General features: G+C 51.9%; 1 protein-coding gene and 1 non-coding gene across 2 annotated transcripts in view; both read right to left on the bottom strand.

Moving 5' to 3' along the window:
* The window catches only part of LGR6 (leucine rich repeat containing G protein-coupled receptor 6), a 172,279-nt gene that overhangs the window by 2,558 nt on the left and 155,346 nt on the right, over positions 1 to 14,375 (bottom strand). Inside the window, exons 14-17 of the mRNA XM_054648754.2 lie at positions 12,071 to 12,142; positions 11,276 to 11,401; positions 7,452 to 7,612; positions 1,500 to 1,580 (exon numbers count right to left, since the gene is read on the bottom strand). Coding sequence (XP_054504729.2) covers positions 1,500 to 1,580; positions 7,452 to 7,612; positions 11,276 to 11,401; positions 12,071 to 12,142 — 440 coding nt within the window. The remainder of the gene's footprint in view (positions 1 to 1,499; positions 1,581 to 7,451; positions 7,613 to 11,275; positions 11,402 to 12,070; positions 12,143 to 14,375) is intronic.
* Positions 7,861 to 7,955, bottom strand: LOC129130516 (U6 spliceosomal RNA). Its single transcript, XR_008535545.1, has one exon. It is a non-coding gene; the product is annotated as a U6 spliceosomal RNA (small nuclear RNA).

The raw sequence follows: 14,375 nt of genomic DNA, 5'->3' as shown, positions 1-14,375 counted from the left end.
AAGTTACACCCAGAGGCACTGCTTCTCTCCAAGTCCCAGCTCTCTCCTGGCCCCACGAGCCACATGAGTGCCTTGGGCTGGCAAGGAAAACGTGACATTGTCCCCCCTCTTCTGCAGCTGCCTCTTGGCTCTCCCCTGTGCTCCTGCCCCCACACTGGAGTGCCTCTGGCACCCTCTCAGATCTTGTCTAGGGTGGGAAGAAGGTGCAGGGTGGGGTCAAAATAAAATATAAGAAGCAACAAAATGATCAGTGCCCCTAAAATGTAAGAAGGTTGTGGCTGCAGACTGACCAACACTCCTGGTATAAGCCTGGCATTTGGGCCCCTCTGCCATTACCTGCTCCTCCTCACATTCCCCCTGGGAGCTGGTGGTGTGGAGATCTGCCAGGATCCTGCTCTGGCACTGCCAGCCTCTCTCTGTGCACTCAAGACCTTGGCTAAGAGGTGTCTGCACCTCTTCATTCATTCTGCATGAATGGGGATGAGCACTGTGAGGTGAAGTGTCTGGGCATGAGGGAGAGAGGGAGGGAGCTGGGGTGGTAGGGAAGGGACAGAGGGGTCTGGGCAGGCAGAACATGGAAGGATGTCAGGAGAAGGAAAGAAGTGGATGGATGAGGAGTGAGTAAAGGAAGGTCATGGAGGGGCAAAACGAGGACTGGTCTGGAAGCTGTTTGCCAACGAAAAAAGAAAGTGGGGAAAGAGAGAGTGGGCAATGGTATAAAATTGCCTCTGGGAGGGATTGGGATGTTTCAATGAGTGGCTCAGCAAAAACAAAACCAGGGCAGTAGAAGTTTTAGGTGGTAGAGAGCAAAAAAATTAGGGGAAATGGAGAAAGCTTTTTCATTTCAAAGGAGGTGAAGCTCAGAGTGCCAGGCAGCAGGACATGCCCTCAGCTGAAATCTTATTCCTTTTGCAACAAACTCAGTGGAACAACTGGTCTGTCCCTGCCAGTGTCCCACAGCAGGCTGGCTGGAACCACACCTCTCCAGCCTCCAGGTGTGCTTGTGTGGGACCCCACTGAGCTATGAACAGGGACAAAATCAGAAGGAAACTTCCTTGAGCCCCAGCCAGCATGTGCAGCCCAGTGCCTCCCTGCTCCCCTTCCTCAGGACACAGAGCAAAGTGTCCCTGCAGTTTGCAGTGCCATGGGTATGATCAGGACACCAAGGACAAGGCTGCCATGCAATATTCCAGGCTGGATGAGGCAAAGCTGAGTGTCAGTCATGCAGGGAAAGAGGAGAGCCAGAGCTGAGGGCAGCAGGGCAGTGGATGGAGGAGCTGGTGGTACCTGGGGCTCCTGCTCAGGCCTATCCTGTCCTGGGCATCCCCTCCTGGGAGAGCAGCTGCATCCAGTGGGGAGAAGGAGACTCCTCACCTGTCCCTCATTTGGCCTAAGCCAAATCCATCAGGCTTCTGATCTGAAAGGTCGTGGGGGATCCTGGGCATTGAGAGAAGCTCAAAGATCCCAGCTCTGTTCAAAGGGTTTCCCTGGCTGCTCACCTGGGCTTGGTGTGCACTGAATTGTGGGGTGCAGCTTTGATTCCTCAAGGTCCAGCTGAAGATCATCTGCATCTAGGTCATCTGGGGAGGAAAGAACAAGAGATGGTGCTCAGAGAAGAACCAGCAGAACCATCAGAGCTCACTGGGCCAGGAGCTTTTCCTGCTGCCTGTCCTGCACACAGACCTTCCCAGCCAGTTCAAAGCAGCTGCTGGTGTGCAGTTTGTCCCCTGCAGTCACTGCTGTAGAGGGAGAAGATCTTGTAAACGTTGGTGGGTTGCAGTGTAGCCAACCCCTCTGTTTTTAGGTTACTCCCAACATTTGAAGTGTGAGAGCCCCAGATCCCAGAGCTGTGTGACTGTGGTTCCCTCCTCCCAGCACTCTTCATTAAAAGTAACGAAATCCTCCAGCCTGTGTGGTTACAGAACACAAAGCCTTCAAATGCAGCTTCTCCATGGGAGCTTTCTGGGCAGGCCTTGTCCAATATTTGTTCATCAACAGGGATTTTGGGGCTTTGTTCAGAGGGAACCATCAGCCTCTTTTTGCAGCACAAATTTTTTGTCAGCAGCAACCACCACCGAGCAGTTCCTCAGCAAAAAGACAAGGGAACACAACATTTATTGTGTTATTTTATGCCCTGTAAAACCTTGGGACTGTGGTGCCTTGTTTTTGATTGTGGATGTTCCCAGAATGTGCTGAGGGATTTGCAGACTCTGCAGCCATGGGGTTTGTGCAGCCAGAGCCCAGCCCTGCACCAGCATCTCTGCACCCTGAGCCAGGCTGGGGCTTGCTGAGGGTCAGGCAGAGCCCCTGGCTGAAGAAGGAGCTGCTGGAAGGGAATGGGGCTGAGCCCTCAGCTGTGTGTTCAGTGCAGGCTGTCACCAGGGTGAATGGCATCCTCTCAGCCTAATCTACAACTTTTCTGCTTTGTTCCTTGTTCCTGTTCCCAAAGTCCTGCTGGCTGGACACAGTGAGTTCAGCTCTGTCCTGCTGCCCCCTTCCCAGCCGTGGCACCAGCACAGCCTTCAGCTCCCAGTGGAGACCTTGGGAGGGTTTTCTGCCAGCAGGAGGAAAGGGAAAGGATGTGGTTTTGTTCTTGCTACAGCCTGGTAGCCAGAGAGCTGGATCTGTGGCTGTGGGATGAACTCTCTCTTGCATGAATGGACTGATGCTGGAGCCCAGGTGTGCACCTGGCAGCTTAGACACTGGCCAGGAAGGCAAATCTCCACAGTGCTGGAGATAAGGCTAGCCTGAGGGGGATTTATGTGTCTAATCTGTTTAGAAGTGGTGCCTCTCCAGAGCTATGCTCCCTGGCTGTGTTTGAAAATGTGACTGGGATTATTTGATTAAAGGATGATGACAAATAACGTGCTATCTTTAGTGCCTCCTGACAAGCTTCATGGCTTTCTCGGCTTCAGGGAGCTCTGGAAAAAAAGGTCAGTTTTAAAATCTGTCTGTGTAAGAATTGAAATATTGCTGCTGCTTTGGAGCCTGGCAAGGAAACCCTCACAGTGGGATGGAAAAATATTTCATCCTTGTATTTTATAGTCTTATAAATCTCCAGTGTCTTTTCCAGCCACAGTGAGGAGGCTGTGATGTGCAGTCACGATACCCAAATAAAACAGACACAGCTTTGCCTTTCTGTGCTCTGCTGAGACCCAGCCCTTGGGAAAGTGTAACCTGTGCCATCCATTTTCTCCTCAAAGCCTGGTTTTAAGCCCAGGTTAAACATTTTCCTGAAGTGAAGGATGATCTCTTGTTTTGCCTGGACTACTGAGCCTGCTGGGAATTACAAAGCAATCCTTAGTCAGCACAGTGGGATTCAAAGTGAAAAATGTACCCCTCTCTGCTAGAAACCAGTCCCTCTGCAGCCTGGGAGCTGTGGAGAAAGGAAAATGGCTCTTGTGTCCCAGCAAGGTAGGCTGCATTGATTTTGAAGAAGCAGTTATTTGTTTGAATTTTGCTGAGGTGCCTCCACTTTCTGAGATCTTATGAGAAAAGCCCTCTTTGCCAGTAGTGCCCTTTCATGAGAAAGGAGCTGCCTGTACCAAAAGTCAAGTGAGAGGAAGAGGTGCAGAACTGCTGGGGAAGGGGTAGAACAGAAAGCACTGGGCTGAATGCTGTTCCCCTTTGTGCTGTCTGTTCATTCCCTGCTCAGGCCTGTCTGTCTCAGCCAGGGCAGCCCCTGGGCTGGCAGGGTCCTGCCCTCTCCTCGGTGTGAGGGTGGCTACAAGAGGCCTGGGCAGATCCTGTCTGGGGTCTGGAGTAGCTTTTTGAATGGCAGAAGCAGAAGTGTGTCTCTAAGGGCCCTGCAGGGTTTGCAGGTGGTTGCAGAAGCTCTTTAGTGACTTCAGGAGCTGCTGGAGGTGCTGGGCTGGGGGAGCAGTGTCCCAGTGCCCAGGATATCACACACATGTGCTCCCCTCTCACTTCCCACAGCTTTGTTCCATCATTGCAAACACGTGTTGTAAGTGAATTCATCCCCTCCTATCCTCAAACCAGAGGTCCCAAAGGGAGGTGCTGGGGTGGTGATGGAAGTGCCCCAGGGCACTTTTCCTGCCCTCCTCTGCAGCACCACTGGGAGCTGCTGGGGGCTGTCCTGGGGGCTTATCTGGGGCAGGTCCCTGAGCCATCCTTGGCTTCCTGGTCAGCCACAGGGGCAGACTTGGGGCAGGGGTGTCTGCTAAACACTGCCAGCTGTAATCCAAAGAGGCTGAGACAGCTGGGATTGCCCAGCCTGGAGAAGAGAAGGCCCCAGGATTTAGAGACCCTTCCATGTCTAAAGGGGTGCCAAGAGAGCTGGAGAGAAGCTGTGGCTGCCCCTGGATCCCTGGAAGTGCCCAAGGCCAGGCTGGACAGGGCTTGGAGCCACCTGGGACTGTGGAAGGTGTCCCTGCCATGGCAGGGGGGCAACGAGAAGAGCTTCAAGGTTCTTCCCAAACCCAAACCATTCTAGAATTCAGTGATATCCCAAACACTGAAAGTGCTGGCAGTGAGACCTTAACTATCCATGTTGACAAGGGGACAGAATGATGAGATTTGCACTGACCACTCTAGTTTGGGCCCCAGGTGGGTGTTACTCAGATGAGAATGGACATACTCAGATGGTATGAGTGGGGTTCCAGCACCCAGGGCCCTGGGGGGGTGGGGAAGAGCTGATCTGGCCCTGGGGTCTGTGGCACCACTGTGTGCTCTGGGCCTGGAGTCAGGTGCTCCCTCAGGGCTGGGCTTGGCTGGGATGGGTGCTGGGATGGGAGCAGGAGAGGCTGAAGGAGCCACAGCCAGGCAGGGCTGGGTGCTGGGAGCCATTTGCTGTCCCTGCATGGCTGCCTGGGACAAGCTGCCTTTCACTGCCCAGCTGAGGTTCTGGGGCCTCCTTTGGGAGGGACTGGGAGCAGTGCACAAGGCTGAGAGGACAGAGCTGCCTGGAAATGTTCCCTGTCCCTCTCACAGTTTCTCCCACACCGTCCTGAGTGCCCTGGCTGGACCTGCTGCTACACAGCCCTGAGGTATTTTCTCTCCAGCAGATCACCTTCCCTCTTACATGAAAGGAATGTTTGGGAGCTTTTCTCCTCTTTACTGAGGAAGTGTTACAAGGTTCATATAACCCAGCCAAATACCATCAGTGGCCATCAGAAAGGAAGCACAGGGAACAGAAATAAAGCCAAGATCAATTAAGTAAAACAGCAATATCACAAACCCCATATCATCAAGAGCAGACCCTGCTGCTGGAGGTCTGGAGAGTCATCTGCAAAAGCTGCACATCACAAGGAATGGTGCTCCTGTGGATTTCACATTTGCACCTCTGTGCTTTGATATATCAACACAGATCCAATGCTTTAACAGGAGCCTTTATGAGCTGCAAACATCCTCATCTGGCACATCTTAGAATCAGCCAGCATTCCCCTCTGGTGCTGGGGCTGGCCTGGAGGCCCTGGACCCTGGGGTAGGTTCTGGTCTGCTGACAGGGCCAGGTGAGAGCATCCTTTGGGACATCAGAGGCTGAGCAAAAGCAGGTTTGTGGCCCTTGTCATAAACAAGATCTTCCCACAAACACCATAATTTGCTGGGCAAACCCCACAACTATCTGCACTGGCACTGCTACAGAATGGGCTGCATTAATGATGGAAAAAGTGACCTGGCTCAGATGAAATCCTGCAGCAATGACTGAAACATGACTCCTGTGTACTGTCTGGCCAGTGTTACCACCAAGTCTACCATGCTTCCTGGAGCCACATATGCCAGGAGGAATCACATTTGCTGCCCTCTGGCTGGGCTCTCTGCATGTCTAAAGGTCATTCTCAGGAAGGATCAGTGCAGGAGCAGGAGCACAGGGCTTGGGGGTCCCTTGCTGGCTGTGTCACAAAGTGTCTTGGTCATCCTGCCCAGAACACAGTGAGAGGAATCGTGGATTTGTCTTTACAAATGAGCTGGGGGTCTGCTGGAAGATAAAGAAGCAATGGGAAGGATTCCACTGATTGATGAATGGAAAAAGATATTTGCTTTTACAAATAAACTTTAGGTTTGCTGATAAATGAAATTAGGCATTGAGAGATGAAAGAAACAATAGGGAAGAAAAACCTATAAATTCCATAAGAATTAAAAATTAAAAGGGAGGGTTGTGCATTAGAGGGAAGTCTTTGGTATCAGGTGTTTTGGGAAGTCTGAACCTCTCAAGTACCTCAGCCAATGGGGAAAGAGAGAAGGGAAACATGGCTGGGAAATTGGGATTAAAAGGAGGCTGCATCCTCCAAAAACCTGAGAGATCCCAGGGGAATGCCCCATGGCCTCTGCCTTTATTGGAATAAAGCCAAAAAAGGACTCTCTGTCTCCTTTTTGGACATAAACCTCTGGTGTTTGTGGATTAATTTTCCTGACAGTAGTGTCCAGCAGCTCTGGGTCTGAATGTGCCTCCAGATGCAGTCCTGCCTGCTCAGGCTGTGCAGGACAGCAGGGCTGGGGCTGGATGCTCAGAGCTGCTGGGGGCAGGTGGGTCAGGGCCCTCCAGGGCACAGCCCTCTCTCCATCTACCACGTGGATTTGCCTGCAGGATGTCTCAGGCCTTGGAAGTGCACTGTATTTACACAAATACATAAATAGAAGCAGCATCCAGGCTGTGTTCTGAAATGTTGTTTGCACTCTCCAGCAGTTCCAGAGGAAGCAAAGGGGTTCATGTTTTTCTTTATGCTATTCTGAGATTCTCTTGCAGAGGGATCACACCAGCCTGGTGCTGGAGCTGCTGCTGTGCTGTGGGGCTGGGAGTGCAGGGGTGCCCTGCCCTCTCTGCTGGCTCCTGGAACTGGCCTCATCCAGCCTGAGCAGAGCTGCACTTTGGAGCACAGAATAAATGGACTCCTGGACAGAAAGTGCTGCTCAACCCTGGAGCTTCTTCTTCCCTGCCTTGGCCAGTCCCTGTGCTGTGCTCCCCAAACATGTCCTGTTGGCACACCTAACCCTGACCTTGGCTGTAACACCCAAGAGAGAGATGAGATCTCTCTCTACCTCCAGTCAGAGAGATATTCCAGGTTGAGTTCATTCTCTTACTCAGATTAATCCCAGGGTCCTTCCTCTAGATGATGCCAGAACAAAGAGTGATGTCCTGCCAAAGGCTCCACATTGCCCAGAAGCCTAAGCCCAGTTGTCCCAGGTAGCCTCAGCCACCTTCCAGTGCCTTGAGCAGCCTCCCTCCATGGCCAGCAAGGCCAAATTGACAAACATGCCCAAGGTGTGGGGGCTGCCAGGTCCTTTGGATCCATTGTGAAGGTTTGGATGTGCCAGGCCTACTCTTTCTCCCACACAGGGTCACCAAATGGAGCCTGCTGAAAGCAATGGCCACCTGTGCTGAAGAAGGTGTCACCACCCTGAGGCAGGAGTGGCACCAGCCCTGCAGAGGCAGGATGGCACCCAGCTCACAGCCCTGCCCAGGCTGCTCACCATGCAGGCTGTTTACTCACAGTGGTTGTCAGCGTGACCTGGGAACAATTCCAAGGTCCTCTTGTGGGGATCCTCCTCCTCAGGGGCCATGTCTTCTGCCTCCCACTGGCTGGACACCCTGAAGAAGCTGCTGCAGCTCCCATAGGCACAGCACTGGTAGGCATAGGGCACCTCCAGGACTCTGCACAGAGGAAAGCAGAACTTTAAGGTGTGTCCCCTCCATGGCCTGACTCTCCATTGCTTTGCACTTTTTGCTTAGTTCCTTCAGTTGTTCAAAGATGAAACTCATCTATACAGAGTCACAAAGTATTCTGGGCTGGAAGGGACCCACGGGGGTCATCATGTGCAGCTCTGGAGTGAATGGGCCCTACAGGGATCACATCCACAATGTCAGTGCTATCAGCACCGTGCTATAATCAGCTGAGTCAAAAAAATATGGAACACTCCATGAATTTCTGTGCAGGACCCATGCTGAACTTCTCTGTATCATTCCAATTTTGGTACCTGTGCTGCTGACATGGCAAAAGCTGGTCTGTGTGCTGATGGTTACAGTGGAGAGGGACTTGGCTTTGGTGAAGGACTCCATGTAGGACAGGGTGCAGGTCCTTTGGTGCAGGACTCCATGGACCCAGGGCAGCCCATGGCCTCTCTGCACCACTTTTGGTGCTTAAGACACTGTCAGTCAATAGAATGTTGTCAAACACCAGGTTTGGAAACTGCTCTACAATTCCCAGACAGTTCCTTGTCCTGGTTCCAGCCAGAACAGGGTTAATTTTTGCAGGAGGTGTGAGGGAGCATGGCCAGGACCCAGAGGTTGTTCTGTACCATTTTACTCATTGCTGGGGGCTAGGGGGAAAAGAGAAAATGTGGTGGAGGAGCCATCTGGCATTTGTTTGTTTTTGGGGGCTTTCCATGTAAATAACTTTCTTTTCTTATGCTTTTTGTTATTAATATTGTTGCTGTTAGTGTTTGTGTCTTATCTCATTGCTGTTTCCAGTAAATTGTTCTTATCTCAACCCATGATCTTGGCCTTTTGTGCCTCCAGTTGGGGAGGAGTGGAGTGGTGCATGGTTTTAGCAGGAACACTAAATTGGAGAATACCATTCCTAAACCACCACATTCCTAAAAACCCTTCTGCTGTTCTCCTCAGAATAAACTAGCCCCTCTATCCAATGTACAGTCTTCAATTTTTACCCCAAGGCCATGTTTTCCTAGGCATCCTTTCCTTCCTTCAAGGGGAAGCTTCCCTAGAGCAAGGCTCCCCTTGCTTGCTGTTGAGGGCACCTTCAAACTCCAGTTCCAGGAGTCCCAGCTCAGGCAGGGAATTCTCGGGTCTCCCAAATGAAGCAAGTTATTTAAATATGTCTGATTTCTACTTGAAAGTTGATTGATAGTTGCTAATTATAGCATGTATGACAAGGTTAATTCAGCAGCAGCTGAGCATCATCTGGATGCAATACCAGGCTGTCTGTCAGCAGCTGCATTTTTGGCTTTGCTGGAAGTCAGGGAGACTGATGATGAAGGCAAAGGAACCCCAGGTTTTCCAGACAATTAAGGTCCTCTGACAAGATCAGTAAATATGGTAAAACTCTATATTCTAAAAATATGCTTTTGTTTTATGTTCCCAAACATTTCTGGCCGAGCCCCGGGAGGGTCTGGAAACTCTGTATACAAGCTCGTTTCCTGTTATAAGCTCCAAATTAGATCCTATTATTGAAAGGTGGTAGGGAGGTGCAGATCCTCCCAGCAAGGCTAAGAACTGCTCCCAGATGAGTCCTCCAGACATGCCCCAAGAGTAGGGCTGCTTAATGGCAGTACCCCAAATTTAGGGAATGTTAATGGGCTCCATTGCCTGGCATGGTTCACTGAAGCACTGCTGCAGGCTCAGTTTCTCTGCTACAAACACAAACCAGCTCAAGAGATGTGAATGGAACTAATTTAGAGGAGAAACACCCTGGAAGTGCTGAACTTGACCCACCCTGCACAAGGGACAGCCTGTTGGAGCAGGTCCAGAGGAGACCAGGGAGCTGCTCCAGGGCTGGAGCCCCTCTGCTCTGGAGCCAGGCTGGGAGAGCTGGGGGTGCTCACCTGGACAAGAGAAGGCTCCAGGGAGAGCTCAGAGCCCCTTGCAGGGCCTAAAGGAGCTTGGCACTTGTGAGGGTGCAGCTTGAGTCCTGTGCCCAGCTCTGGACCCCTCACTTCAAGGAAGACATTGAGGGGCTGCAGTCAGGAAAGGGAAATGGAGCTGGGGAAGGGTCTGGAGAGTAAATCATATGGAGAGTGGCTGAGGGGGCTCAGCCTGGAGAAAAGGAAGCTCTCCCCCATCAGCAGGGACCTTATCACTCCTTACACAAGTGATGATTGCAACAAGGTGGGGATTGGTCTCTTCTCTGGGCACTAAGCTGCAGGGAGAGAGAAAATGGCCTCAAACTACACCAGGGGAGACTCATGTTGGAATCAGGAGGAATTCCTTCAAGGAAGGGCTTGTTAGACATTGGAAGGGGCTGCCCAGGGAGGTGATGGAGTCCCCATCCTGGGAGGTGTTCAGGGAACAACTGGAGGTGGCACGGACTGCTCTGGGCTGGTGACCAGGTGGGGACTGGTCACAGGTTGGACTCGATGATCTCAGAGGTCTTTTCCAACATTAATGATTCTCTGGTTCTGTGGTTGTGTGAAGAAAGCTGGAGAGGAACTTTGGACAAGGGTCTGGAGGGACAGGACAAGGAATCCTCATTTCCTACTGGAAAGGGCAGGGTTTGATGGGATATTGGGAAAAAATTCTTCCATGTGAGGGTGGGCAGGCCCTGGCACAGGTTGCCTAGAAAAGCTGTGGCTGCCCCATCCCTGGAAGTGTCCAAGGCCAGGCTGGACAGAGCTTGGAGCAACCAAGGCTGGTGGAAGGTGTCCCTGTCCATGGCAGGGGGTGGAACAGGATGAGCTTTAATGTTTCTGTCCAACCCACACCATTGTTGTATGATCTTGGGTGTGGAAAACCCTCCAAGAGCTTCTGGAACCCCCTGTCGGAAACATTTGGAAACCCATCATACAACATTTCCTAGCTATGAATTAAAAAAGTCAGAAGGAGGGAGCCCTGCAGGCAGCACTGCTGAGGCACCTGAAGGGAGAGCTCCACACTCCTCCTCAGGCCTGAGCTCTAACCCTGTGTTGGTCCAGTGACCTGTGACCCCAGCCCTGTGTGGAAACTGGAGAAGCTCCAGCTTTGGGAACCCATCCTGGATGAGTGGGAGCATCAGCTTATGCATTCTTAGCTTGAAGGGAACTCCCTGGGACACCCAAGCAAGAGATGACTTTATCTGGGAGGAATTTGTGTTCCCTGGACCATGGGTGTCTAAGCTCAAAGGCAGGTGCCACACTGGGACCCAGGAGCCAAGGAGGGTCGGAAAGTCTGAGCCTGCAGCACAGCACTCTGCTCAGAGCCTTTTGCAGCCTCTTCTTCATCAGCTTGACTCCTTCAGGCTCCTCATTAATCCATAACAGACAAGACACGGCCACACAAGCAGAGTTTATGGAAGAAAACCTGGATGTCATTAGGTAGGACTGCTTCTGGGAATGTTTTCCATTGAGAGGAGCCCTGAGCTGGGCCTGCTCCACGTTTTCCACTTGTGTGTTTGGGGTGGGGGTGGTGGCCTGGGAGCACATCACTGCTCTCCCATGGAACATATTAAAGATGAGATGTGCTAGCAGCAGATGGATCCTCCTCAACCCATGGGCCTGGAAGTGTGGGGACAGCACGAGATGGGCCAGGAGAGCAGGAGGCTGAGTGCTGTGAGCAAACACAGCCTGTGCTGAACACCAGAAGGGAAAGAGCCAACACCCCAAGTACCTCATTTTGGGGAAGCTCTCCTTGGTGAAGGGCTCAGAGAGAGCTGGGTTGCCCTGGAGCTTCAGATGGGTCAGTCCAGCCAAACCATCCAGGGGCAGCGTGACCAGCTGGTTGTCAGTCAGGTCCCTGGTGAGGGGAAAGCAGAGAGGGAGACCATGGTCAGGGCTCTGCTGCCAGAGGTATCTCAGCCAAGCAGAGGGCACTGCCTCAGTTTCTCCCTTGATGTGATGCTGAAATGGGGCTGGTGCTGCTCTGGGGCCAGGAGCCTCTGGAGGTGACCGCTGCAGGGGCTGGGCTTGGTGGCCATGCTGGCAGCTCTGGGTGGCCTCTCCCTCCCTGTGCACGTCCATGCCCCACACATCCCTTCCACTGTGGGTCAGGGATGACTGCAGGTCCCAGCCCATAAAATACCCAAGGCTTTTAGAGAGGGGGCTGAGACCTGGGGCCCTCCAGAGCCAGCACAGATGGTCTGCAGTGACTCTTGCAGAAACAGCCCATCCTGCTGATCTTCCTTAAAGGCATCTAAGGCAGCTATGGAAGCATCAGGAAATGGAGGTTTAGTGTTCAGGATGAGAGCATCTTGAAGATGGCCCCTCCTGCACTTCATCATCCCTTTATTAATAGTATTAATAGGAAACCTTGGGATTTGTTGTGTCCACATCAGGGCTGAGACATGCACCTCAACACATCAATCTTCCAACAGCTAAATCCCAGGTGTTCTGGTAGCCCAGGGAGTCAGTCTGAGGTGCTCAGATACCTCCCATCCCTGATGACAGAAATATCCCTGCAACTTACAGCTTGGTGAGGGAGTGCAGGGTCACAAAGGCTTCTGGGTGAATAAACTGGATGTAATTCCAGCTCAGGTCTCTGCAAGGCAAGGACACAGCACTAAGAAGAGAGCAGAGCAGGGCAGTGAAGCTGCTGACACTGGCCCAGCCAAGGGCCCTGGTGGGAGCACATGTGGGATCTGTAGCCCCTTGGTCAGCAGCAATTTTTGTCCCATTGCAGCTCCCCCCAGACAAGTCTGGGTCTGTATATGGGTGGTTTCCAACAGAGGGCACAAGAGTTTGCCTTGCAGGAGCTCCTCTGCTGAGACCAATGGGAAAGGATCAATGGAAAATGTTCTTTTCTGGTTTAATTTCTGTAAATTTGGGAATTTTTTGCCAACATGCCAAACAGGGCATGCCTTAGTGCCAGAGCACCCCCAGTGCAGTCACAGTGCTGGGTGGGGCACAGGCAGATAGGGCCAGTGTGCAAACCCAGGGCACTGGGAATATTTCTCTGTCTGTTCTGGGGTGCCCTGACCCCCAGGGGAGCGCTGACTTTGACCCTCATCCATGGAGAAAGAATCCACAAAAGTGTGAAATAGATTATAGAGAGTAGTGTAGGTGTATCACTTGGTGAGAAATTGAGGTTTTGGGGTTTTTAGTGTGTTGTGGATGGAAGCAAGATGGAGGGCACAGGGTGTCCTCCTGGGTTTCTTCTTCCTGCTTCTTCTTCCTTCTTCTCCATGGGTTTGGGTGGCATTTTGTAATTGGGACTTTTGTAATTGGGAAAAATCCACATTGCAGGCTCTGTGGGATCAGTTATTGGGTTAAAAGGGAAAATAATCTAGGTGTCAGTTCTTAATTGGATAGTTTAGTCTTAAAAGACCTTGGAACAAGAGATTGTTGGCCATTTTGTGGTGCTTTTCCAGTGTGCTGAGCCTGATGTGGACAGCGTGCAAAACTCTAGATAAGATAATAATAAACAGGAACCTGAAGACCAAAAAAATCCAGTGCATCTCTTTTTCCTGACACAGAACCACTCCAGAAGGGTCTCCCCTGACAGGGGAGCCCCCAGGGAAGGCCCAGCCTGAGACCCAGAAGTTGAGGAATTGGCAACAGGTACCCAACAGGCCAGGGCTCTGGGGAAGGTGATTTTAGAATGTCTCCTGCCATGCACAGGAGCTTTGGGTTCACTGAGTCCCCTCAAAAAGCTCTGCCTCCATCCAAGTGAGACAGCTCCACTCCCTCTGTAAGCAGGGCAGAGGGAACCAGCAAACTGGGACACATTTCTTGCCCTAAGGCTGGCTACAGGACCTTCATCTCTCCAGCTCTAAGGGAGCCAAGATACCTGCTCAGGTGTGTGTGCATTGGGTGGGATGAATCCTTTCCCAGGGACCAGAACACACCCAAAGCTGTCAGAGCTTTCTCTCTGTGTGTGACTGGGCTGGGGCAGCATGCTCAGGTTTTCCTGGGTGTCTGCAGTCACCTGCCACACCTCAGGTGTAACCGTAGTGTCTGTGACACTCAGGGAATCCCAGGAACCATGAAATGGCACTCACATTGCTGCACCATGGGAGCAGGTTTGGTGGGATTTAGTTCCCTTCCTAACAGAACAGCAAATAAAGACCATCAGGGCTCTTCCCAGATGTCACAGAGCCAGTGGTGCCCTTCAGGGCCTTGCCAGGCACCTGGGAGGTGACTGGGTGTGTGGGAGGTGCTTGGGTGCACCTGTGGCACATGAACTGCTGAGGAGCTTTCAAACTAAACAAGATGCTCTTCCAGGGGTGGCCCAGGACCAACCTGTGTAGCTCAGGTACACTCAGGTACTGCCCTGGGTTGCTCCTGGCATTCAGGAGCCAGTCTGTGATGTGGGATCTGCCTTGGCAGAGCTGGGTGTGGGCATGAGGGGGCAGGTAAGGAAGGGGGGCTGCAGGCACAGGGGAAGCCAAAGGATGGTTTGTGCCCTCCTCCCTTCCTAAGGAGGAATGGAAAAGGGATGTTGGGGAGGATGAGACAGGAAAGCCTTATAAATATGATTGCCTGGCAAGAGATTTTGAGAATATGGAAACTGTGAGATTGAAATGAAAGCAAGCTTTGAGATCCCTCAGTCACTGAACAACTGGAAAACAATGGTGTGGCCAGCTGAAGGTGATCCCCTTTTGATGGAACAACACCCTCTGCTTGCAGACAGGCCCAAGGGTCAGAGCAGACCCTACAGCTTGGCAGAAGGGGCCCAAAGAGGAGTTTTTAGGGTTTAAAATGTAACACAGTATGGGAATGTAATGATTCTTATAGGCTGTATGTAAATGCTATAGGATTTGTATCTTGTACTA

This window comes from Agelaius phoeniceus, chromosome 25, assembly GCF_051311805.1.
Source record: "Agelaius phoeniceus isolate bAgePho1 chromosome 25, bAgePho1.hap1, whole genome shotgun sequence".
NCBI lineage: Eukaryota > Metazoa > Chordata > Aves > Passeriformes > Icteridae > Agelaius > Agelaius phoeniceus.
Note: the sequence above shows the minus strand (reverse complement) of the source record. Positions and strands in the feature narration are given on the sequence as shown.